At 42.8% G+C, this 25,907-nt stretch overlaps 2 protein-coding genes across 3 annotated transcripts in view; both read left to right on the top strand.

Annotated features, from left to right (window-relative positions):
* The window catches only part of igsf21a (immunoglobin superfamily, member 21a), a 222,124-nt gene extending 202,732 nt beyond the window's left edge, over positions 1-19,392 (top strand). The window contains exons 7-10 of one of the 2 annotated variants that reach the window (XM_039797400.1): positions 3,230-3,330; positions 10,094-10,286; positions 13,532-13,570; positions 18,079-19,392. In XM_039797400.1, coding sequence (XP_039653334.1) covers positions 3,230-3,330; positions 10,094-10,286; positions 13,532-13,570; positions 18,079-18,155 — 410 coding nt within the window. In that variant the 3' untranslated portion in view covers positions 18,156-19,392. The remainder of the gene's footprint in view (positions 1-3,229; positions 3,331-10,093; positions 10,287-13,531; positions 13,571-18,078) is intronic. The other variant, XM_039797401.1, reaches the window with a different exon arrangement.
* A 1,363-nt stretch (positions 19,393-20,755) lies between these two features.
* Positions 20,756-24,650, top strand: klhdc7a (kelch domain containing 7A). Its single transcript, XM_039797399.1, has one exon. It carries the CDS (start codon positions 22,159-22,161, stop codon positions 24,448-24,450), a length of 2,292 nt encoding a protein of 763 aa, XP_039653333.1. The 5' UTR covers positions 20,756-22,158; the 3' UTR covers positions 24,451-24,650.
* Positions 24,651-25,907: the final 1,257 nt, after the last annotated feature.

The raw sequence follows: 25,907 nt of genomic DNA, 5'->3' as shown, positions 1-25,907 counted from the left end.
AGCTGTCTTCTCCAGGCAAAGTATTGCAGTAAAGATCTCTTTGCCTCTCTCACATGTTGATGATAAAACAGATGACACACCCTGAGGGGAATGGGCCCTGTGAAACTCTTGCTAAATGTCAAAGGTGCTAATATTTTGACAAGCCTTTCTCTCTGCTGTGTTTGAAGGCATTAACTTATCATTACCTTTGTTCTTTTAAAGAGATGGAAGGAGCATTGCCAGACTTATTTTTTTTCCCACCACCTACAGAAAAGAGGACAGAAAATGTGCGTTTGTTGATTTTAATTGGAGCATACTTGAAATTCAAAGCATTCACATACCTGCTTTGGGCTTGATCCATCATGGAATGGAATATAAAAGGTAATATAAAAAGGTAATAGGGTTGAAATTCAGGTCGCAGGTTGTCTACAATGGAAATTTGATTTGGCTCATATCTTTGGAAAAAAAAAGGCACACTTTTTAACTCAGATTGAATTTGACTGTGTAAAACAGCTCACCAAAATGATTCCCATCACTTACATACCCTATTCATTTATATTATGCAGCCATAACTGGATAATTGCACTAAGTATCTGTCTTAGTGTATATATATATATACACACACACTCTTTTGGTTCTCTCAGGTGTGTTTGGTCAGGAAATGAAAAGGAGGTATTTGCAGTGCCCATAAGAATAAATATTTCAGTGATTTAAAACTGCCACATGAGATGGAAGGACAGTCTGACAATCGACCAATGTTGTATTGCACTTCATGAATATTCATGAGTGGCTCCGTGCTCGCCATACAAATTGACCTAAAACTGGCGCTGGGCCTTGGGAGTCTGAAAAAGTGCTACACCTCTATAAGATCACGCGAGTGGCTCATTCTGCACGCCTGGATTGTATTCATGAACACAGTGCATCTTAATAATTAAAATAGGTTCTCTGCTTTGGATTTAGATGAGCTAAGGTGTTTATTATTCAACATGGTTAGACAAGTGGTGGAATTCTCATTTCGTACACTGTGCAGCAATGAGATGGGATGCAGGCTTCCTCACATCTCCCAGTCATTGCTTCGCCAGCCGTGATAATCAAAGAGCAGATGCTCAGTTTCAGGAAGGTGTCTGTGATCTTTGTGTGTGTCTGTGTGTGTATTTTGAGGGATTGAGAGTGTATGCATATACAATGTGTATGGTTATTTCTATGTAAATGTGCGTGCGTGCGTGCGTGCGTGCGTGCGTGCGTGCGTGCGTGCGTGCGTGTGTGTGTCTTTGTCTGTTTGCCCATGCGAATATGGATTTATTATGTGTGCCTAGTATGTTATTTGTGTCTGTCTTCACCTGCAGCTCAGTTCCACATTCATCAGTCTTTCTCATCTCCCTGCTTTGGGTCAGCTAGTCTATCCTTGAAAGACATTACATTGTGCTGGATTTGTCACAATAGAGCGATTCAGCAGTCAGTCAGCCCTTTTAAATTTGGTTGCATGCCTCTCCAGCTTCTCTTTTTTTAACGTAAGCAGTCACCCAGCTAACTGTTTAAGTCTGTTGTGCAGCTGGGCAGACCTGTTGATGTCTTGGCTTGCTATTAAAGCACACCTGATGCATGTTTTTCTAGAGGGTATGTTTATTCTCTGACCCATCCTGAAGTGATAACTGTTCCTTCTTGCAAACTGAAGAAGTTCGGTCTTAGGTGACAGTGGCTCATTTTCCCTGTGAGGCCCCCACCCTCAGAGAGAGGCTGTTTTATGTCCATCACACTGCGTGCTGCCCTCATCAAAGGTGGTGACGTAGGATGCCAACTGTCACTGTTGGAGCAAATCCCAGAAATCAGCCATCATCTTCTCCGGCCATATGCCTTGCAAGCTCTATGCGACGCCAGCCATGACACCCGTATTTAAAAATACCCTTCCGTTAGTATGTGGGCGGTGGAAAGATAGTGCTTCACACTGCCAGGCCAAATCTAGCCTGTAAAATGCTATCCATCTTCAGCGTGAGATGGAACACCTAGCCATGTCAAACTGCTTACATGATGTCTTTGGTTGGGTTGCCAGTATAAATACGTAGATGTTTTCCTTTTAATCTAAAAAAAGAAAAAGAAAAAAAAAGCGCCACTGATTCCAAGATTTCTTCTTAGACTTTGCACCAGTTTGGACTGATTTTCTGGACAAATTGACCAGTTTATGCAGAATAACAAGTTGTCTGTGGGTGCTAAAATCTTTCCACAATTTGAATATCTGCTATTTTCATTTCATGCAATTCAAATGCATTTGCTTCTGTTTTATAAAAGGATCCCTATACACTACATGGGCAAAGCCACAAGCTCAATACTATTTACAGATATGACAGCGTAACTCCTAATCCATTAGTCTGCTGCAGGCTTGTAGTCAATGGCTGCCTAAGAAAAGGCCATGCTTCATTAGCCACAGTGGACACTTTGTTGCCAGATTAATAGCCAAATACTTAGGTCATTTGTCTGTTTATTTATGTTTCCTTTAGTTTAACTCATCAATGGAAAACAAACACCCAATGTGATTTATATGGAGTTTAAATCAAATTAATTGAAGAACTCCTGGGGTGGACTTGTACAGGCGTTACTGATAGGATGCCCTTAGCTTTTGAATCTCATTCCATGTGCTGCCCAGTTCATTTGTTTAACATATGGAACTGCACAGCGTGTGGAGCCGTTATCTTTAGCGCCATTGTTAATCATCTCAAATCGTGCAGAACCTGCTTATACGGGCCTGGTGCAGTAAACTGTGCAGTTTAGCTGTAATGAAATGACTTAGCTTTTTATAACATTATGCAAATCACTCATTTTATCTTGACACTACATACACAGGACAATCACTGGCCCCTCACAATCTCAGAATATTAGAATCTGCCTTGCGCCCCATTGTTTTAGATGGTCCAAATGAAAGCCATCTGGGGGCTGCTGTCCACACCAAGACAAGGGAATTAGCTCTCTGAGTGCCCCTTATCTCACTGCCTCCACACTCCACACGGTGAACTCCCATTCTCCTCTAGTAATGAGTAGCTGCCCAATTTAGTTCCTTTTCTCTCCAAGGGGGAATAAATCCAGCACAGTCCTTCGGATGAAAGAACCTGCAGGTCCCTCGCCTCCCGCCCCGTGACCTTAATTGACAGGAAATTGTATTTGTCTCGCTCCCTCTGTGACAAAACAGGTGTCCGGCAGGGTTTGCTCCCCATGCTCAGTACGGTGACCTCTGTCTCTGTCTTTCTTCTTTTTTCAGCTGCTCCTAAGGGTCCTAAACTCTCTATGACCCCCACTAGAGCAAAGGTAGGGGACACGGTGCGCATCACTGTGCAAGGATTCCAGGTAGGATCGCCTGGGGTAAGTGCATGGGGCTTTAAAAAAATGAATGGTCAAATTGACACTTGTGTACTGTATATGTGCAAGTTATGCCTGTTAAATTTTCACACTGTCTTGTGTGGCTGTTGGACATGGACATATTTTGCCTCAGTCTTTTCAAGTATGCATATAAAATACAAATGTCAAAATTTTGATTCACAATAGTATACAAGCTATACAAATAGTACACATAAAAAAAATGTCAAGTTGTTTCATATGTATACTTATTAAAGCATTAGGCAACTAAAATATTAGCTAAGACGAATAAACTAAAAGAGATACATTTGTTTATGAATGAATAGGGCTATCCGATGTCCATGTCTATCAGTCTCACCCAATGCTACGTTAGTCTGTGTCATTTTTTGCTGCTTTCAGACTTCCTGCTCTATAATCCCAAAGAAAGAGCTAAAGGTTCCAACAAAGAGATTGTTTTGTGTCACTGTCATCCCCTGCCAAAGAACCACGTCCCCAGTGTGAATGGCCTGTGGACGGTCCTGATCTCTTTGACAGGAATGACACATTGAAGCCAGGCAGCTGTAGTCAGTCAGGTGAAGAGGATAGGGCTAATCCTGATATTAGGACCTGCTAATGGCCCACAGCACAAATTGTCTTTGTTACTTCTCAACCACTTCTTCAGGAATCTCTAGGAATCATAAGTCAGATTTGTTAAGTGATATTATTTCACTCTTCTGAGACATTTCCATGCAAAATGAATGTTCTGTATTGTCTTTGGTTAAGTGCACCAAGCTATTGAATGTAGACAGATTTGTACATGTGTTTGTGTCTGCCCAAGGACCTTATTTTAAAGTTTTTCTTTGAGCAGTGTTAAGATTGGTTATTATAAACAGGCTTGACTGTGGCATACAGCCAGTGAGGCCCTTCGGCAGCATAGGCATCAGACGCATGCAGTCTGATCAGAAAGCAAATTTCCCTTATCCTTCTGGAACTAGGCTTTAGGGTTTCATAAGTAGATAATATTGTGTGTCAAGACTTGATAATTTTGCCTCCCACCTTTCTGATAAAATTACATGCCAGTTTTCCCTCTGGTTTATTGTTTTAGGAATATATTATGGATGATCATCCTACAGCGTGTTTTTTTTTTTTTTACTTTGTCTTCCTTTCAAATTGCTTTATGTATGAGATAAAGTAGGACATAGATGGTTTCAGGAGCACAGTGCACAGATGTTTTTTCATTTGGACTCTATGCTCGTGGGGTTATGTGACAGGAAGGTTTCACATTTAGTGTTTTGTTTTTTTATCATAATGTGACCTTTTCCCAAGAGCCTGGCTCAATCTACTCACAGATTTAACCTATGTCATGATTTAAACACAGACCTTGAATAACGACAGTTACGTATTGTAACTCCGTATTCTATGAGTATAGGCATAGCCCTCTAAGAGCTAAGGGTTAATCCCTTCGCGCATGCGCAGTCTTGAAGATTGTTTTCGCGCCCTTGTGCCCTGCACGGGCCTCTCTTACGTCTGCAGATACTGTATATTACTGCTGCGCGACCAGAGATCTGCTCCCAACATCAGCATTTTTCTTCAGCCAATGTTGGTGAAGCAGGTGGACTGAATCTTTAAAAGACTACTGTATAGTATAGGACTAGACCTATACTCATAAAATCTGGAGTTACAATACGTAACTATCGTTCTATTTCTTATAGGCTTCGCCCTCTAAGAGCTGTCGCTATTGGGTCAAGGGCGAAGCTGATGTAGTCAATGCCACCTGCGAGGTCCACAAGCAGAACATAGACTAATTTGCCCTTCCTATTCGCATTTTAATGTATCAAATAATATATTATTTTGATAAAAAACCTGTCATGATTATGCATTGTCTTAATACTAATTGTAAGGCCCATGTCATGAAGTGCTTTACAATGATCATGATTAATGATCGGACGTATCGCGCAGATAAAAGCGGATGAACGGGCACGGGGATGCCAAGGAGGCCGCTGCACAGATGTCAGTCACCGCCATGCCCCTAAAAGGGGCTAGGACGCTGATAGCACTCCCGAAGAGTGTGCCCGGATGTCCTGATGGGGTTCTGTTCCCTCTGTGCTATAGGCTTGGGTGATAGCCTCGCCCAGCCAGTGGGACAGCGACTGCTTTGAAAGAGCCGCACCTTTGGAGAGAGGCTTGTGCCAGAGGCTCAAAAGGAGGTTTCCCCAGAGCTCGGAGCACCAGGGCTAAGTCTCATTGGGGTGTGAGAGAGCGCACAACGGGTTTCTGTCGTCTAACCCCCTTCAAAAAACGCTTAACCAGGTGGTGCGCAAAAACCAACCTCTCTCCATATCCTTCGTGGCAGGATGAAATGGCTGCTGCGTAGGCTTTGACTGTAGACGGAGCCAAGTCATTATCCACCAATGTTTGGGGATAAGTTAACACGAGAGGCAGAGGGCATGATGTGGGTTCTGCACCTTTCTCCATACACCAGTGCTGGAAAGCGGACAATAACCCTGTGTAACACGTCGTAGTAGAGGGGGCTCTAGCGCCCTGGATAGTGCGCACCATGACAGGGGACAAGTCTAATCTCTCCAAGCGCTCCCGCTCAGCAGCCAGGCCTTTAGCCGCTGGCTTATTACCAGAGGGTGGGATATCGCATCGTTCAGCTGTGACAGTGCGTCCCCGTGCCACGGCAGTTGCCAAGGGGGCCCTGCAAGTAGTTGAACCAGAGTCGGGAACCAGGATGCGCTTGTGTGCTCCGGTGCCACCAGAATGACCGACAGGTTCTCCTCCTGGATGCGAGCCAGAAGGCGAGGGATCATAGGGACCAGGGGGAAAGCGTATAGGAGGGCTCTGGGCCAAGGTTGGTTGGAAAAGGTGTCTGTGGGCCCACAGTAGGAGGCTCCAGGCTATCTCTAACAGCCAAGCCGAGCGGACGCCGCCCTGACGGTTTATGTATGCTGCTGCTGTGATGTTATCTATTCGTACGACTACGTGTCTTCCTGCCACCACTTTCAGCACCGTGGACAGCTCCAGGCAGTTTATGTGCAGGAGGGGAGAAACTGTCCATCTCCCTCCCACCAGCTGTGATTTGCACATGCCTCCCCAGCTGGTGAGGGACGTGTCTGTGTACACTGTTAAGTGTGATGTCACTCTGCCTAGGGGAACCCCGGATGACAGGGTCCGGGAGTTTCCCCAATATGCCAGGTCCGACTGTAGGGAAGGAGGGATGGTCAGCATCAACCACTTGTGGCGCATAGGGTCAAGGTGCGTTCTAACTATCTCAGAATCTTCCTCATGTGGAGGAGTCCCAGGGGAACCACCAACTCGCAGACATCATGCCCAGGAGATGCATCACAGACAGTGCCGACACTGTTGTGTGAGGCGTGATGCGTGACAGCAGAGAGCTCAGTGCGTCCAGCCTTGGCGCTGACAGTTTGGCTCTCATGATGGTTGAGTCTATGTCCATGCCCAGATAAACTATTGTCTGTGCGGGGACAAGTGAGCTCTTCTGCCAGTTTGTGGCAAAGCCCAGTGTCTGCAGGTGCTGCACGACTTTCATAGTGCGAAGCGCAGCCTTCTTCTGGGAGGGAGCCATAATGATCAGATTGTCCAGATAAAACAGGACTCTGATGCCTTTCCTGCGTAACGACTGAACCGCCGTCTCCATGCATTTGGAGAATGTGCGGGGGACTAATTCCGCCCGTCTTTTTTGGTGTGAGAAAATAGCGGGAGTAGAAGCCGCGGTTCTCCTCCCCTGGAAGAACACGTGAAAATGGTATCCTTTGCCAGCGGCTCCTCTAGCTCTGAGATCAGAGTGGTTATCTCCACCACATCTTCGTGCCGCCGTTGTGGCCGAAGCGCCATTCTCTAGGAGGTGTGTTACCGCATCCCCTCCACTACCAACAGCTCGTGGCTGCCGCAGCCTTAGCAGGAAACAGCCAAAGCTTACCGGCCATGGCAGAGACAGCAGAGCTAGCGGTCATGCTAGCAAAGCGGTATTGATCAGCGCCGCAGCCACCTAGGCGGTACATGGGTACGTGCGGACAGTGGAGTGAGTGTAGACCTGGTTTCGGGGAGATGGCGGTGTGGGCTTCCGTCGGCCGAAAAAAGATTGAGAACGCTCGCTCCAGAGGCGATAAAGAGCAGAACGCCGCTGGTGGTGCTCCCCTCCTGGAATGGAGACCGTCGCTGTGGCTGGATTCCGTAATCCTCCGCCATTACGAGCTCCAGTCCTCCCAACTGGGAGGAGGGGCAGCCGGCAAGGGAAGCGTCTTCATGGGATTGAGTCAGCGGACTCGTGCCCGCCAAAGAGATCCCCTCCCCGGCTGTCTGGGTGTCGCTGCTGGTGGTATCCTTAACTTAGCTGACTGTCCACTCGGTTGCCATTATCTGACGCTTCAGTTCCTCCGGCGGTAAGCAGCCGCAAAACTGCTGGCGAGCCAGCGGGGTGCTAGCCCAGCGAATGGGGTCAAAACACACCTCGCAGCTCAGGTGGAGGGCTGGTGGCAGGATATAGCCGGTCTGTGGTCAGTACACGGTGGACGCCGCTGTTCTTCGAAGTCTTCAAACTGCTTGTTGCTGAAGAAAAATAGGGAGCAGATCTCTGGCTGCGCTAATATACAGTATCTGCACACGTAAGAGTATAAATATCCATGACTGCGCATGCGCAAAGGGGTTAACCCAATAGCAACAGCTCTTAGAGGGCAAAGCCTATATACGAAATAGAACTGTTTTATTAACATTTATTTTGAAAGGTTAGACAATTCACAACTACTTCAGTAGGTCACTTTAAGCTGTCAACGGCACTTTTCCACCAAGCATGATTAGAGCAGTTTATCTGAACTCTAAAGTGTTTGTTTGGGCAAGTAAGAATATCATTTGAACTTGGGTGCATGCCAACCAAATTCACCAACATCTCTTGCTTCAGGGTAGGATTTCTAAAATTGCACTTTTTGAGTCAATGGAGAGGGATATTGACTCAAAAAGTGCGGAAATTTTGCTGTATGTCCTTTTCGGCTGGAAATCTGTCACCTTCCGCTTTCTTTGTGTTGGAATTCTAAACTCCGGTGGATTTCTGAGGACTATGGTTAACTGCTCCTCAGATGTCTGCAGGGTAAATCCAGACAGCTAGCTAGACTATCTGTCCAATCTGAGTTTTCTGTCGCATGACTAAAACAACTTTTGAACGTACTCATGTTCCACCAAAACACGTTCCTTCCCGAGGCTATTTTGCAGCGGCACCATGGCTCCGTCTGGCACTTAGCACCGCCCATGACTTTTGTGATTGGTTTAAAGACATGCCAATAGACCAAAGCACGTTTTTCTCCCATCCCGGAATGCTGTGTGGACTAGCCAGAGCTTCCTCCACAGCGCTTTCTGGCTAGAGTGGGGCTATTTAACAAGCTACACACTGCTACACACTATTTAACAAGCTACACACTCTTGAACCTAGTTTTTAAAATATTTTTTAGTAATTTACTAGTTTTAAGCTTCACTCTGTATTAAAACGAAAGGTTAGCGAGAAATCAGGGGAATACAAGTATTTGAAAATATAAAGAGAAAAAGAAACAAAACAATGAGGATCAACGGTCGGCAATAAAATTATTTCTTTTCATTTAAATGAATCACTCATAACACATTTAACATCAGACTAATAGATACAGTACCATAATACTAGACCTTTGGAATCCTGTGCTTGTGGAGACTGGTCAAGGGAGATTATTTGGGACTGAAACATTTGAATCAGTTTTAAAATCTACTTGAATCTTAAAGATACTGGTATAGAAATGCAATGTGTTTGTTGATGCACATTACAAAAAGAATGCCCACACATTTACTCTACATGAAAATAATGAATGCCCTTAAGATGCTCAAACAACTACAACTCTAGTCCTAACATGATTCAAAGCACACCCTGACACATTTTTCTCCTGACTCAAGAAATTAAGTTATTAAGGGCAAAAATATTAATGTTATCCACAGGATAAAGGTAGCCCTACTTATTATTCACACTCTTTCAATCCAAAAAGAAATAACCTATAATACCAGCAAAATGATTATTTTCAAAGTATTTTTGTCACAGGGAGATGTTTAAATGTTAAAAACAATATAGCTAAACAATCCATTTTTCAAAAGACATCAAAAAAAGTCTTTGTACCCATTTATGTCCCCTAATTGCTCACCACAGAAACTTCGATAACAGACTATGGAGGTCCCCTCTTGGCAATTTTAAATTTTTTAAAGCAGAGTTGCACTTGAATGAATGACGAAAAAATACCTTAAATATTTTTCCTTCTCCAAAATAACTAGAAATAGTGATCTACACTTGTTCAGTGTAGAATGATAGTCCACTGGTGTGAGAAGGAACACAAAGAAGCAAAACCTAATACCGCCGAGGTGGAATGGTACATGAGCTCTTACTGTGTCTTCTTATCCTCTATGGACATGTTAACCCACCGATATGAATGAAATAATGCTTCATTGAGGGTTATATTTTTAAATTGGAAATGAGGAGGTGGTTTCTCTGGAGGGTTAAAAAATGTGAGGAGAAAAAAAGCTGTTATAAAGTGAAGTGTTGATTATTAATGCATGTTGTTAACTTGCCGTTGCATTAGGGGAAAATTGGAGCTTGTATTATTCATGTATCCTTTGCTCTTAATCTTTTGGCTGAGCCTCACAGACTTTCTTTGCAACACCGTTTCACCCCCCCCCCCTCTCTTTCACTCTATCTCTTTTTTCTTCTCCTTTCTCTTCCTATTTTTTCTCTCCATCCTATGTGGGTGCTGGGTGTTGATAGAATGAGGTGTTCCCCGAGCCCCTGTTCACCTGGACTCGAGTAGGCGGCCGCCTGCTGGATGGCAGCGCCGAGCGAGATGGGAAGGAGCTGATTCTGGAGAGAGTGCCAGCCGAGCTCAACGGCTCCATGTATCGCTGCACGGCCCAGAATCCTTTGGGCTCCACGGATACGCACACTCGCCTCATAGTCTTTGGTATGTATGCTCAATTCGGCAACACGCCCTGACCCCATTCTGGAGTGGCTACTACACTAGCAGTTAAATTGAAATCACATTTAAGTTTGATTAATTATTTAGAAGACAATGAATATGAAAAAGATTTTTCTTTCTGTGACTGTACAACTTGGGTGCACAAGAATTATCTAGAACACTTAGAATACAATTACACACTTGAATGTCACAGAAAATTACATAATTCTACAAAACTCATTTCATGTATCTACAGTATCTTTGAAAAATACTTATAAGATTTATGTGACCGCTTTTAGGTATGAATCATTAATGCAGCTAAGTGTGTGATTAATAAGAGATTGTATTCCTAATTGGCGCAACAACACATTCTTTTTAAGGCTGCACTTAGTGACGTTATCTATTCTCCAGCAAGGGATTTAGTCAGTATTCCATCAATGGCATGTCTTGAACTGCTATCACTTAAACACCATGATGAAATCAAAGCACCTTTTCTTCTGACAGTGTCAGAAAAGCACATTGTTCAATGGCTACACCAAAGTAACATGTTCATCGGAACCTGGAAGTAGTCTATTTACTGGTGTTGATGTGAGCTGGATTGCTTACAGGCTCTATTATGTCTGTGTGTCTTGCTCCTCTGGATCTGTTTACTCTGGACACTCTTGGAAGAACTGGGATCTGCCTTTCTGAGCCTCATCAGAAAGCTCTATCGACATACGGGAGTTTTATTCAAATAAGTTCTGCTTTAGCTAAACGGGTGTTGGCTTCTTTACCCATTTTCAAATGTAAATATGATGGCAATTTCACATGTTGGTCCCAATGTTTGAATAAGCCCACAACACTTTTCGGCAAAAGTCCCAATGTCAATCACACATGACTTCAGTCTGATTTAAAAGACTTCACATTTACAGAAAGACTACAGCATACACCGTTTTAAATATGCAGACATTATTTGAATAAATTATTAGGCATCAGATTTCTTAATTCTATCTATTGAATTATGATATTGAAGTTTATTTGGGTGTGTCCACAAGTGAAAAGCACGGGCTAGCCTCCCTCACACTCACAATGATCATTACATTACGTGTCATTTTGCTGACACTTTTATCCAAAACAAAGGTACATACTTCGGACAGCAAGTAGTAAGTACAAGTACGTTAGCTTTAAATAACCCAAACTAAAAAGAGCCATATGAAAGTACACCTGTAATTTTTTTTTTTTTTTTTGTCATCCAAGATGCAGTCAGAAGAGATGTGTTTTTAACCTGCGGCGGAAGATGCGAAGGCTTTTGGCCGTCCTGATGTCAATAGGGAGATCATTCCACCATTTAGGAGCCAGGACAGCATTATCATTAATTAAAGCTTCAACTACAAAATAAGTTTTAAAATCCGTCATTGATGCAGGCCCTAAGAGAACTGTGAACACTTCCTTGATGTAATTATTTTCCCCCACTGTCCCTCAGCAGTGGTACTAATCCCTTCAGCATACCAGATGCTAAATGTCGTGCAAGCATTGCAGCTCTTTCCATAATGGATGTTATGTTGGATAAGAGTAGTTATAGAACATTTACATAACAGAGACCTATGTTTGAAAGTCCAGAAGACCTTATATATATATATATATATATATATATATATATGTATATATCAACAGCAATGTTACACATTCCATGGCTGAAAAGGACTTTTGACACGTGTACTATTACTGAAGACAAGACACATAAGAGAAACAGGAGAAATAGTTTTATTAAATGTAGAAATGTGTGTTGCACGCACACGCATTCACTTCAGCCCTGAAGTGCCCTATTAACGTAAATCAGGTCGACACCATTTTCGTACTTCATCGAGCCTGAAACAAAGAACATTGTATCCATTATGTTTTTTTTTGTTTTTTTTTAATCCTCCGCCCGAAACACTCCTGTGAACAGGGTTTAAAGTACGTCACAAATGTACAAATTACTGGGCGGACCTAATAAGAACCCACTTTAAAGGGAAAGTGCCACTTTAGGGAGGCGTTACCTTGGGAGGCGTTTTGCTAGGAAGAGCACTAATGTCTATTTAACACCCTGATGCACCCTCAGGTGTCATCGGCTACGTGCCTAGTATGGCCCATCTGTCTGTCTGCTCCTTGTAGATTGCTTCTACTCACGCTTAGGGGAAGTAAATGATGATTAAGTGACCTTGGCACCGCCCCCCCGTGGCCTTGATATGAGACACTTCTCTCTCTCTGCCGGGGGCCAAGAGATAGAAGTATTTGGGGGCTCTGCTAGCTTGGCAAAGTGTTCAGTATAAATCATCAGAAATAATAGAGAATAATGACGGCGTGGTATAGAGACTCTCCACTGACGACAGGCAGCACTCACGTCTTGATGATGTACATCTTTAGCCACCCTCAGTGATAATACCCTCTGAGATTACTGTGAAGTGAGTCAGCACTGGGGAGCCGGGCAGTGACACACACACACACACACACACACACACACACACACACACACACACACACACACACACAGGCAGACAACCAAATTGCACACACATGCAGAAACACACAGATATGTGTGCTTATGCAAATTTGCAGGAGCAAGCAAACACCAGCGTGCATATGCAGAGTGCACACACTAATTTCCCTGTGCTTCTCAGAGGAGCTGCTATGTTAATGTGGTTGCAGTGAGACCGGAAGAGTTTCACACTAGTGTGCTGTATTATATGTAGCTTCCACCTGCCCATAGTATGTGAGGTCAGAAAATATCTCACAAAGTGGAATTTAGGCGTGTTGCTAATACTCTGCAAGCCCTCCCGCTTCTTCTTTTGCAATTACTTTATCCCTCCGAGAACTTTGAAAATATACTGTCAGAGTGTACTGGGCAGGGTAGACATTGGAGCTGCTTATTAAAGGTGGAGTCAATTTATCTAAACCTCTTTCCCAGACTGGTCACAGCTGTAGTTTCCTGGTTTCACTGCTGCTAAAAGTGTCGTGGTTGTTCTGGTGCAGCACTCTGTGTTCCCACTTCCATTAGCAGGCCCTGTGTTCCTCACTGGGGATGTGCCATTTAAAATGTGTTTCAGGAACTTTAGAGTTCAGCTTCATTAGAAAGCTGCAACCTCTGTCAGAGATGACAATTTTTTTTCTTCTTTTTCTCTGTCTTTCTCCCTCTCATGCTCTTTATCCTCTGATTAATTCCCCCCTTCATTCACTGAGTAACTCGGTCTCTCAGCTACATTTTTTGATCTTTTCTTCTTTCTTTCCAACAGAAAATCCAAGCATGATGAAAAACACACAGAATCAGAACAGTAAGTATTTCAGCCACAGAAATTGATATCTTTCAGTGTGTTTCATTATACATCATCATATTTGTCATATTTCCAGAGACGCTGTATGTAATATGAGAACAAAATGTGACACTGCAGTCTTTTTTTTTTTACTCAGAAAATGTGTGCATAAAAGCGGCATTGATCGGAGAAGCAAATTCTTTGGGAGACTGTGGTTTCAGCATTCAAAGTATTGACAGGTGGATGTTTCTCATTCTGTCCTGAATGCATTTTCTCAGATAGACTGCTCGAGAGTGATTCAGTCAGGATTAATGTTCGGCGATGTTCAGTAGCAGCAGGCAGCAAGCCTCTTCCAATGACTAACCACGTTTGGTTGAGTGTGAGATTATTGGTGTTTCATATGTGCGGTAGTGGCTCATTTGCGGCTCCTGAGATTATCATATGTAAAGATGAGGGATTGTCAGGAGAAGCCGCAGGGCTGTGACAACAACCTTTCCATCTCTCCCTTTTTTCTGCCACTCCCTCCCTCTTTCTACTTCCATCTCTCTGCTTGTCTCTCCTCTCCTCCTCTCTGACTTTTCATACTCACTTTCTGTCTCCCAGTGCCAACGTCTCTTCCCGTTTCATCCATTTCTGCTTGCTTTTTCACCACCCTTATTTCCTCTCTTTCCCTCACTTGATTTATCTCTCTCCCTTCGATCATACTTATATTTCCTACTTTTCCTCTTCAGCATAGATCACAATCTTAGATTTGGATGCAGGCACACAGGCCTTATGGTTAGTGCAGTTTATTCTGTAGTGTAAAAAAAGGCTAAAGGGCCATATATTGGAGTCACCAAGACTATATGTGTGTAATGTCTAATAATAATAATAACAATAGTTAAGATACAGGAATAGACTCTTTAACAGATCATGTAGATTAGTTTGTATAAACAAGACTTGATAAATGGGATAAAATAGTCAGTCCACATAGGTATGCATTTATTAGTGATTAGTGAAATAAACCTGATTGTTATTCTGTAAAATACATCATGATGTAATGTAAATGTTTAACTTCTGTGCCATGAAGCAAGAATCAATAAAACACCTGTACTGTAATAGTTTTTGAGCTGTCGTTGATGAACTGAAAAACGATGATTTCATAGTGTATAGTCCCTTGTGTATGTGTGTGACGCCCATGTTTGCCCCAGCGTAGAGTGTGAACAGCTTCCCAAAGCAGATGGCAAGGGGGGGCTGTCTTTAAGCCGAACTGGTATAGTCAGACGAGATGACATCATGTGTCTCTCATCCTCTCCCCTACTCAATCTCCCCGTCTCTCTTCCTTTTGCTCTTTTTCCCCTTCTCTCTCTCTCTTTTTCTTTTTTTCTCTCTTCTTTTCTCCCTTTTTTCTTTTTTTTTTTTTTTTTTTTTTTTTCTCCTCTCCTCCCCTCTTTTTTTTTTTTTTTTTTTTTTTTTCTCTCTCTTTTCGCCATCTTTCCCCCGTCTCTGCCAGTCATATCGTAGGGATGCAAATCTGTATATGCAAATGCTATGGTAAGCGCCGAAGCAGGTGTGTCACAGCAAGGACAGAATCAGGTCAGCATGGACGCGCAGACATGCCTTGCATGCAAGTCAAATTGGTGTACAACATGGCCCCAAGAGGTCACCACACAAGTGTCTGATTGCTTAATGGCTGAATATGCAACTCCTCGCCCGGCGCGAGTGCGAAGGACCAACGCCGTCAATCAATCAGCCGACGAGAAAACTATGCTTCCCACGAGGGTTTATATTCATTCATCTTTGTCAGAATCCCACTCTCCCCGACAACTTGTCAAGCCACACTGTATGGCAATGAATTGAATTCAAGACGTGTGAAATTGAGGACAAAAATCTGCCATGTTTTCTGCCGCCTAGAACTGTACCTGTCAGCCTGGGCTGGTGGAAGTATCAACAGTTTGGGGTTGTCCCGTCATTCAAGCCAATGCATCGTATCGGCTGAGAGGCGGTTCTACAATCATAAAGAGAAATTCATTACACCCAACAAAGCCTCAGCTGATGAACTTTGCATTCATTGACTCAAAAATAACAATAACATAAAAGCCATGACCAAGTAATCTGCATTTTAATTTTTTTGGCAGGCATGCTACATCTGTCATTTTCCATAGCGCCGTGCAAAATTCTAATTCAGATCCTCTTTTAGAAGAGAGGTCAGATCAGAGACAGGAACCAGACTGGTAGGAGTGTAAACAGATGTGTTGTAGCTGCAGTCAGAAATATCAAGTAGGTTCGTAAAAGCAGCAAACTTGACTCTAATTCATGTAGTCATATGCAAAAAGAAAGTGTTGTGTTTTTCAGCTGGCATTTGCCAGCACAACTGAGGTAGAGTAATCCTTTATTAAAAAGAGCACGTTGCCTCTGAAATCAATCCCAGTTCAGATTCAGGTTGGCAGAAAATGCACTGAGTTCTGAGCCAAAAACTGAAGGCAAACAGATGGCTGGGCGACTTGCATCTATGATTGTGGATTGGAAGGGGACCTCAGATGATGATCTTATGGTTGGATGAGCCCATTACAGAATGAGATGAAGTACTTATTGAGAAGATCCAGTTGTTATTGTCTCATGTTGTATGATTTGAGTAGAATATGCCAGGTATGAAATGTCAGATTATAACGTTCTGTTGGGATTTACTTATTAGGGAGTCATCACCGTGATAGTTCAATTTAAACAATCCTGACAAACATAGGATTCAGTTGTTTATGATGCAATCAACATTTCTAAGCGGACAATATTTTATCCTCCAGACTCACGAGACCTGATGTATGGAGGCATTACAGGGTCATAACTAAATAAATGAATAAATAAATAATAATTTACACCACTCTTGTTGCATCCACTGCGCCCCACTTTTATTTATCCATAGCGTAACTTGCTGCAGGATACAAAATGTCTGTCATCAAAAGTCAGGGGGCGGGTTAAAGCTCATGTCTCGTGAGTCTGGATGATGAAATATTGTCTGAGGTGAGTCTAGCCACACCCCGATGTGGTCAGGCTCACATTGTGATTGGGATTGTTGGTTTAGCCACAATGTTGGCACAATCGGAACAAACTGTTGGTAAATGTCAGCAAAGCCACACCCACAGGCAGACACAACTTTCCTCCCACAGCAGCTCCAGTTCCACTGTCCTCTCTGTAGCGTGCCCATGAGGGAGCTACAGAAAACAATAACAGCAAAAAGCTGCTGATGGAGCTGCTGATCTATCCTCTATAATCTAGCATTCCTGCTGTGGGCCTTAGAACTACAAGTCCAAAGCGTCAAACAGAAGAGAAAAAAATAGGGATTCCACTTCTAATAGCTCCATTTTGAGGATTCTTCAAATATGGGAAAAAAAGGATCTTTGTGTTAGTCTAAACTGCAACAAAGGCCATGTGGGATTATTTTGGGGTGGTAGCCCTATACTCAGCCTTTTTCCTTATTGGAATGAAGGGAGCATAGATGGTGTTGTATGCTGTACAGTTTGAAAGTCCCTTGAGGCTGTGTGTGATATTGGGCTACATAAATAAAATTGACTTGACCGTATATCATTAGTGTGTACTTCAAATAAACACATGGAGAAGATTTTCCAATATGAATGTACTGTATACAAAGACAGGTTAATATAATTGTCCTCTCAGGGTTTCACTGTCAGCAAGTCACTACAACTCTAGTCCAAGAAACAAATTTGACTTCAAGTGACGGTGACAAGTTTCACATTGAAAGCTGCTGTAGATTTTTAGTACGAGGGCCACTCAAGGTTGTCTATTTATGTCATACACTTTTTTATTTGATTGTTGTTGATTTGTTTGTGTTTTGTAAGTATAGAATAGCACAGAGTACTTCAGTGGTTTTAAAAAGAACTTTCAAATGTATTAATATGTATCAAATATGTATTATCTGCCCAATTTAAGCACTAGTTTTACTAAAATACCATACAGCTTATTCAGGAGTAAGCAAATGTTGTAAGCAAATTCCAGGTTACTTCAATAACACTCATTTCACACTCAATTGCATTTGAACAGGCTTTAGGAGTCATAAAAATTGAGAATCAAAGCTATAGTGCGCAACTATTTTATATTAATGAACGTCGGTTACATTCAAGCCATTGCCAAATGAGTTGATACAAAGCTAATCAAGACTATAAGCTCCACACAACTCTCTCTGTATTTCTCAGTTTGGCTAAGTTTACAAAATGGTGTAGTCCGCCAACTTTCGCTTTCAGCTTTGGAAACGAAGAGGACATAAAAATTACAACATAATAACCTCTTCTGAAGAGTCCATCATTTTTTTTTTAATCCTACCATGTCCTCGTTGATTTGACGGGTTAACGCTACTAGCATCTGCGTGGAGGAGGAGTGGGGGTGGTGCGTGATCACCGAAGGCTTAGAATTCCTCATGGGGGCGACAGAAACTGCGCACTATAGCTTTAATGTATTGAAACACTGTTTAAGAAATATGACTTTTCTGATTGATGAGTAGAAGAGTGTTGTATTGACTGTTTCTTTGGTGTTTGTAGATGGAGCCTCCCGCGTGGACGTGCTCGGACTAACGTGGATGGCACTTGTCCTCACAGTGACAGTGGAACTGACGTGAAACCTCTCATGCAAGACACACACACACTTGCCCTTCTTAGACAAACTTCCACACATGCACACACACACACACACACACACACACACACACACACACATTTTCCACAAACCCTGCAAGCCTTTTCCAGTCATCAACAGGCCCTCCATGCGTCAGTCGATCAGGAAAAAGTGCCATCACAGGATGGCGCTCCACTGTGTTTTGTAATAAAATATTAACCAAGATAATGATATCAAAAGAACAACGTGATGAACATGACAATAACCACCTCCCTATATAGCCCTGCCCAGTTACACCTTTTTTTGTTTCTTGTCCCACGTCTGCCTGTTGATCAATAAAATCTGTTGATTTGAAATGGAAAAAGAAAAGAAGCATTTGGATTTTATTTCGTTAAGTCAAAATGTCATTGGTGTTGACTGAAAGTTGAAAAGTGGAACTGGCTTAGGATGTGCTACCATATGAACCACTCCAATCTGTTACATGTCCTGGGATGCACCTGATTAGGAACACGCTGATAAACCACGGAGGAACAAACACAGATGATTCAAGAGAACATTCTTTTTTTTTTATTGATATACAAGTATTGCTTTTTTTCTGATGGCGCGGAATGTACAAGAGGATTTAAACGCATTGAGAAACTAGAAGAAAAAAAAAATCTCCTTTTTTGAGTGTATTTTGTGTACATCAGTGTAAATATTGAAAATAATTAAAGAGGTTATATGGGTAATGGTGAGGGATGGTTGCTGATACAGTTGGAGCTTACACTTCCCCACCTTTGTTTGTACTTCATTCAACACTGTTCTCAGTGACAATTCTTGGCTGAAAGGACAGAAACATTAACAGCCTTTTTGTTTCTCATTTGGGCTTTTTATATCTCTATGGCAGGTCTCCAAGGACAGAGTAAAAAAAAAAAAAAAAAAAAAATCTAACATATGTCTGCTGTTTTGGGGTTGTGGTGCATGTGACGTTTGAAGATTATTTCTCCTTTTTGGTGTGTTGCAATTGACGGCACTTCAACTCATTGTCACTGGCCTGTAATCCAGTTATTCACTTGTGACATACTATCTTAAGTGACCTGCATTGTGTACAATACGTAACTCTTACCCAGACATCTACAGTACTAGTAGGATCGTTTTAGCCGCCATTCCAGGGAGGTGCTCACTTGAGGCAGCGTGTGTAAACAGGTTTGTTGCATTTGTTTCATTTCACCTGTATTAAAATGGAGAGATGATAAAACTTACAAGCCTTGACTTTACTTTAAATTCGAGGGACAGTCTGCCTGGAGACAGAGACTCTTAGAGACTTTTATGCCTGCTCAATTACAGCCAAGCTCCAAAAACTGCTTTTTTTTCGGATATTTCTGATTGTACCAACCCCAACATGACATGTGTTTTTATTTATTTTTAACCTTTTTATATTCATTTATTTAACCAATCAAGTCCACAAAACAAAGTACATTAGATACAGCACAATTCATAATTTGTTTTCCCCTCTCAAAGGCATGGGCACCTTGTTGTAAAATAATTATAGTCAAAACACAACAGAGGGCCCAACATGACTTTTAAAGGAGATTCTGACATTGTTGTTAACCCTTTCCAGTTTGTACTCTCGCACACACAGTGTAGGGTGGCTTAATGCAGACTAATCCTGCATTTTTTGGACTTCACAAGAATTGCAATTTAAGCTATTCTAAGGACAGAACATGTAGTAAGGGATTAAGGGATTGAACCAGGTGAGAGGTAAGAGGGGAGATTTTTCAAGCTTAGTCGAATAGAAAGACCTACCCGTTTGGGATATTGGCTCACCTTGCCAAAGTACAATCCATATTCCTGCATTCTGGAGATGAGAGCTGCATAGCACAAACCGTATTAACAGTCACATGCACTTTGAATTATTCCAGTGAGGGAAGCAAAGTTCACACATCTTTGTCCACCCACTGTATAGCATTATAACTCAGCTATCATTTTAATTTTTTATTTAACATGCACTTTTAAAAAAAAAACTTTTTTCATTCACTTGGGATTCAAGAGAGAAAAATAGTTTGATTGCTATTTCTTCTTAACTTCTGTTAGAGAATGTGCACATTGTCTTACCTGTCCTACCAATAGAAAAGTACATCATGACACACTGTGTGTATGTGCATATGTGTGTATTACAAATGTCCGCAAGTTATTAGTACGTATGAACACTTCATGTAACTTAAATATATCAAAATTAGTGGACCCAAAAAGATCCAACAGACAATAAATGTGACCCTTTTAAATACTTACTGTACATATCCTGTTACCCAGAAAGAAATACTTCTTATTTTAGCCATGAATATGAAGCATTTAATTGTTCCCTTCAGTCGTAATTGTCCTTAATTATAGGGACATCAATGTGAAAAGAAGAGCCAGCTTTTGTGTGCACCTTTTATTCACATGTAAAGAAATTGTTCTGTTTGCCCATTATACGTCAATGCTGTTTTGGTTTATTTATTCATTTAGGTGTAGGTTCATATGGATAAAGTTTGAGCCACCTCAGCTTCTTAAAATTATGTTATTTCCTTAAAAAGTTGATGACTTAAAAATTCTAAGCTTTATTCTTGACTACACCCCCACAACACACACACACACACACACACACACACCACTACTCTGTCCACCGTGCTTTACTTATCTCCATAGCTATACAAGAAAATAGGAAACATCTGCTGAAAAAATGTCTTTTGGGCCTTCTGTTCTTGTTCAGTCGCATGTTGCACACCTATCATGGATGGCACAAGCAAGAAGAAGGGAAAGTGCCACACTACAATGCACATGGCTGACTGTCCTCTTGTTTTTTTCTCAGCGGTGTTCTGATAGTTCACCTGAGCTGGGAGCAATGGTGAGGATAGAAAGAAGCCTCTTTGGCCCATCTGTGAATTATTCAGTGGTCAACCATGAATCGGGTTTCCTTTATATCGTCTACAGGCTTGGCTATCGGATGACCAAACAGCGCCCGTGTCAGCTTGGACACCTGACACACCCTCTCTATGCCTCTCCATGTGATGCATCTTCAAAATGCTCCACAGAGTGCTTCTAAAAAAACAACAACACTGTACTGTTGCTGACCGCACACTCCCTTAACTGTGTTATATCGGCAACACAAATGACAGTCTGACAGCACCAACTGAGAGACATGACAGAGATGTATGTTCGGTATAGTGTATGGAAATGAATTACACTGTCAGGTTTCTCTGTGGACACTCTTTCCATCTGTTATCTGTATTATTTACAGTGCTGTGTTTATAATACCAAGTGACTGCCATTTTGTTTTCCGTCAGCAATCTTCAGCTTATCTTTAGAGGGAGTCATTTTAGCATCTGCGCTGGCACAGAAAAGGACCTTTGATCTGTGGCATGGCTGTGCAAACAGATGTATCATGGTTATTAAGTACTTGATAAATGTCACCTATCATAACTCCCCACCCCTTATTCAAACCATGTTTCCCTCCTGCAGCTCCAGCCGTTTGTTTTAGCAAGTTAAGGAGCGTGATCTGCCATGATATTTATACAGACTTTTTTTTTTTACAGACAGTTTCACAAATTGGCATAATAAAGAATGACCTGAACCACTCCAAAGAGCAAAATATGCCACAACAACAACAGAGCACAAACAAAGAGGATTAGAATGTATTCAGATGCCTTTTGGCTAGTTATCGGTAAAGCTTGGGTGAGTCAGCAAATTGCATAACCAAATATTGATCTATGAAGGATTTACATAGTCTGTGTATGGTTATTGAATCTGACTTGCCACAGGTGACCAGCATGACTAGTGCCCCGCCTCTACAGAGCCAGTGATGCAAATAGTCCCTTTAGACGTATCATTTTACACGTGATCCTTTGGGCAAAGAGGCGCAGTCATGAGATCACAGCAGCTCTTTTACAATGAAAACCAGACAGCATGCTACCGTCAACTGAGACGCATTGACAATAACATTCAATAGGATCAGTCAACCAATCGTCCCCACCATCACTGCCACAGCTATGCCCATTGCAAATCTCTTAGGAGTCCAGTTCGACATGCAGCTGGTGTTGAAACTGAGTCTCTCTGTGGCTGCCGTGCTGCTGGTTTCATGGGCCTACAGGTTCTACAGCTCCAGGGATGCAAAGAAAATTCAGCTGTGCGTCAAAGACAACAAAGAGCCAGAAAATGCAACCTGCCAAAACTGCAAGATGACACTACGATGTCAAAGCCCACCAAAACATGACAGCGATGATGGGGGCAAGCGACCCGGACCCTCGCACCCAGACTCGGCCTCTGATGACCTGACATCGGACAGCACCGAGGAAACGCCGGCTGAATGTCCATGCCGAGCAGAAAAAAGTGAGGATGCATTTAGAATGTCGTATAGTGACCAAGATATCAGCATAAAAGGACAGATACTCACTCATCAGAAGCAGGCAGTGGTTGCCACCAGTAATATTTCATTTGGATCTGCTTTGAACCTTCCTCATCGAACTGAGAGTGGGATGGCCAGTACAACGGGGCGCCGATTGCCTTGCTTTTTGCAGAAGCTGGAGGGCAGCGTGGGTGTGGGCAGGGAGTTAAGGCAGGACTTGGAGCACCAGGGGGCCTACTCTAGCTTCCTCTCCAAGGCAGAGATCAAAGTGGAGGATGCCAACGTGGTGCTCGAGGGAACAGGAGAGCAGATTGTGCGCGGAAAGATATATGATTACTATGTTGAGTCTTCCTCTCATTCTATTACAGATTCAAACGCTGTGCTGGGTCAGTACGAGAGGAACTCCGAGTATCAACCAGTGGAGCTTGGAAGTCGTGGCAGCAGCCTCACAGAATCTCCGCCCTCTCTGAGCCCCATCATCATGCGTGATCTGGTTTTTCCACAAAGCACTGTTGAGGATCCCTCCTCCCTTGGAAGCCTCAAACTTAGGCACCCTGCAAGGCCTGTACTCCTACGCAAGGAGAGCTATCTGTCTGCAGCAGAGCAGTCGGAGCTTCCCATCCCCTTTCTAAACACAAGAGCCTCAACTCCAGTGACTCACTCTCTGGCCCAAACCAGCAATGAGTCCATCTCCGGTCACCCTATGATCCATCACTCTACAGACAGCAAAGGCCTCAATGTGAAGGAGGGGGCAGATCTAGAGACGGTAGCAGCATTTTTACACCTTCCAGCAAAAACTCTCGACGGCACAGATTTAGAAAGCTTAAAGAGTAAACTCGATCTGGGTAACTGTTTGGAGACACTCTGTCTGGCCAAGAAACATGGCCAGACCTCTGTGCAGCAAGCTGCCCTGGGTGTCATGTCAGACAACTACCTCCAGGTGCTCAGGGACCCCAACCTTTATGGGCGGCTAATGGCTGGTGAGCGCGAGCAGATCCAGAAGCTGAGAATGAAAGGGAGACGGTTTGTCATGGTGGCAGATATGGACCCTCAAGACTGGGCGAGGAACACAGGAGGGCAGACAGCAGAGACAGAGCAGAGGAGGACATCCAGTGCAGTGTACTGTTATGATGACCACAAAAACACCTGGCACACACTCTGCCTAATCCCTCAGGAGGTCATCTCTAAAGCCTGTGCCATGTGCACAATGGATAACTACTTATTTGTGGCACTGGGCTGTCAGGGCACAGACAGAGAAATGACGCCCTCAAAGCGAGTGTTTTGCTACAATCCTTTGACATCAATTTGGAAGGAGATCAGTCCTATGAATGAAGCCAGGCCTCGCTGCAAACTGGCAGCTCTGGAGGGCTACATCTACGCCATTGGAGGGGAGTGCCTCTCCTCAGTGGAGCGCTATGACCCGCGATTGGACAGATGGACTTTTGTGGCTCCACTGCCTAATGAAACATTTGCTGTGGCACATCACGTGACAGTGTGCAGCGGAGAGCTTTTTGTTTCGGGGGGAACTCTTAGATATATGCTACTGCGCTACAGCCCCAAAACCAACACCTGGAGGCCAAGTCTGTTAGTAGGCAGCAAAGACAGAACTGCAGATATGGTAGCTGTGGGGAGATTTTTGTATCGGTTTGATGTGAACCCGCTGCTGGGTGTCAGTGTGTATCGCTACCATACAGTGGCTCGAATGTGGTATGAGTGCAGCTCCAAAAGGCTTCAGCACTGCCCTGCCTTCCAGTGTGTCACGACGGACAACACAATCTATTGCGTCAACCGCCAGTTCACCATGAGGTTCGAGGCTGATGGGATCTCTCCAGGCTTCATAGATGAGAATTTGAGTGTCCTCTCTGCAGCGAAGGGCATACTTTTCCCCTTTGTCCTTTCCCTCCCTGATAAGAAGCCTCGGCAGACCAGTGTGTAAGGAGGATTCACTTTTCCATTAATGATAAGATTAGGTGGTGATGAAGTATTCATATAGAATGCTTTGCATCAAGTTCCTTGTTGACTGGATGGGTTTGCTTTGCCCAGGTTTATGCTCAACCCAGCTTCAAATGTTATTGCAAAATTGTAATTACTGTGTTGTAATTTTTTTAGGTGTTATTAAGATCACCTTTCCACGAAGCCACAACGTTTCTGTTTCTTAAACTACTTTATTTTCTTGGATTGGGTATTGCACAAATAAGCATGTGTTTCTTATGTCTCAGTCTCTGGCAGTAGATGTAAAATATTAGACTCTTAATGGTAGTCAAACCAATGTTTGCTTAGATTTATGCAGTATGTGCTGCCATGTAAATTGTTTGCTTCTTTGATTTGCCACTCCTTTCTGCCATTAAGTTAGTTTTATATCATTCCAGATGCTTAACCTCTTAAGATAATTCATAAATAAGTCTCAGAGTAAATGAGCTCATTCAACTCTAACACATTTCAAAGATTGAGCAATATAGTGATAATTTATCACTGTGCTCCACTGTGTAGGGCGCATATATAACTTACACAGTGGCCTGGATACAATGCAATTATATACAGTTGCTCTTTAAATATGACAGGATGTAAATGGGTTTGTCATACAATATAGATAGGTGGGCTTCTAAAAGCCTTTGTCACCACTTTTGAGACTTCCAACACTCAGACTTTCTATTATTTTTGTAATTTTAGTCACTCTCCTTAGGTTTGCCAGAAGGAGACTTATGATTTATCTTTGTTCATTGTACCAACTAAATCTCTTTGTTTTGTTATCTATTGTTTTATTAAATAAATGTATGAATGTCATGTATTGCATATTAATCCACAATTAATGAATAAGGCTATTAAGCCAAATGTCTATTCCAGTATTTGGTAGAATAACACGGCAACAATCTAAATACTTATTTTAGGTGTTGAGCAAATACATTTAGAATGAAAATGAGCATAAGAATGATACAAATAACAAATTCATTCACTCATTGTTTGCTCATTTACAAGCACATCTTTCTCTGCAATGCTGAGGACTTCAAAGACACCCTGACAGGTTAAGAGAGCGAAGTGCTGCTATAGCACCATCATGTGGCTCTCAAGGCAAACACAACCGTGCTTTGGGTGAAACATGTTAAGCCCTCGACTTCCCACAACACAGAGGCGCCATGTGACATGCAGGCATCAGCAGCACAGTGGAGCGGCTAACTAGCTAAACAGTGGGTGAAACCGAGGGCTTCAGCTGCACGGGAAGGCAGCAGACAGGTGGGGAGAGGGAGGAAGACGCAGATGGTAGGCCATCAAACATGAGCATCTTTGATTCTTCCTAATTAAACACTTTGATCCCCTGTAACAAAACACCTAATGGAATGGAAGTTAGACACGTCCCATCAGATGTTGCCTGGGATGACTCATGGCCTCTGCTTT

Source organism: Perca fluviatilis, chromosome 4 (genome assembly GCF_010015445.1).
Source record: "Perca fluviatilis chromosome 4, GENO_Pfluv_1.0, whole genome shotgun sequence".
NCBI lineage: Eukaryota > Metazoa > Chordata > Actinopteri > Perciformes > Percidae > Perca > Perca fluviatilis.
The sequence above is the reverse complement of the archived record's forward strand: the minus strand, read 5'-3'. Positions and strand labels throughout refer to the sequence as shown.

Excerpts from the sequence above, each read along its gene's own strand:
- klhdc7a (XM_039797399.1), top strand. The coding sequence starts at position 22,159 with ATGCCCATTGCAAATCTCTTAGGAGTCCAGTTCGACATGCAGCTGGTG.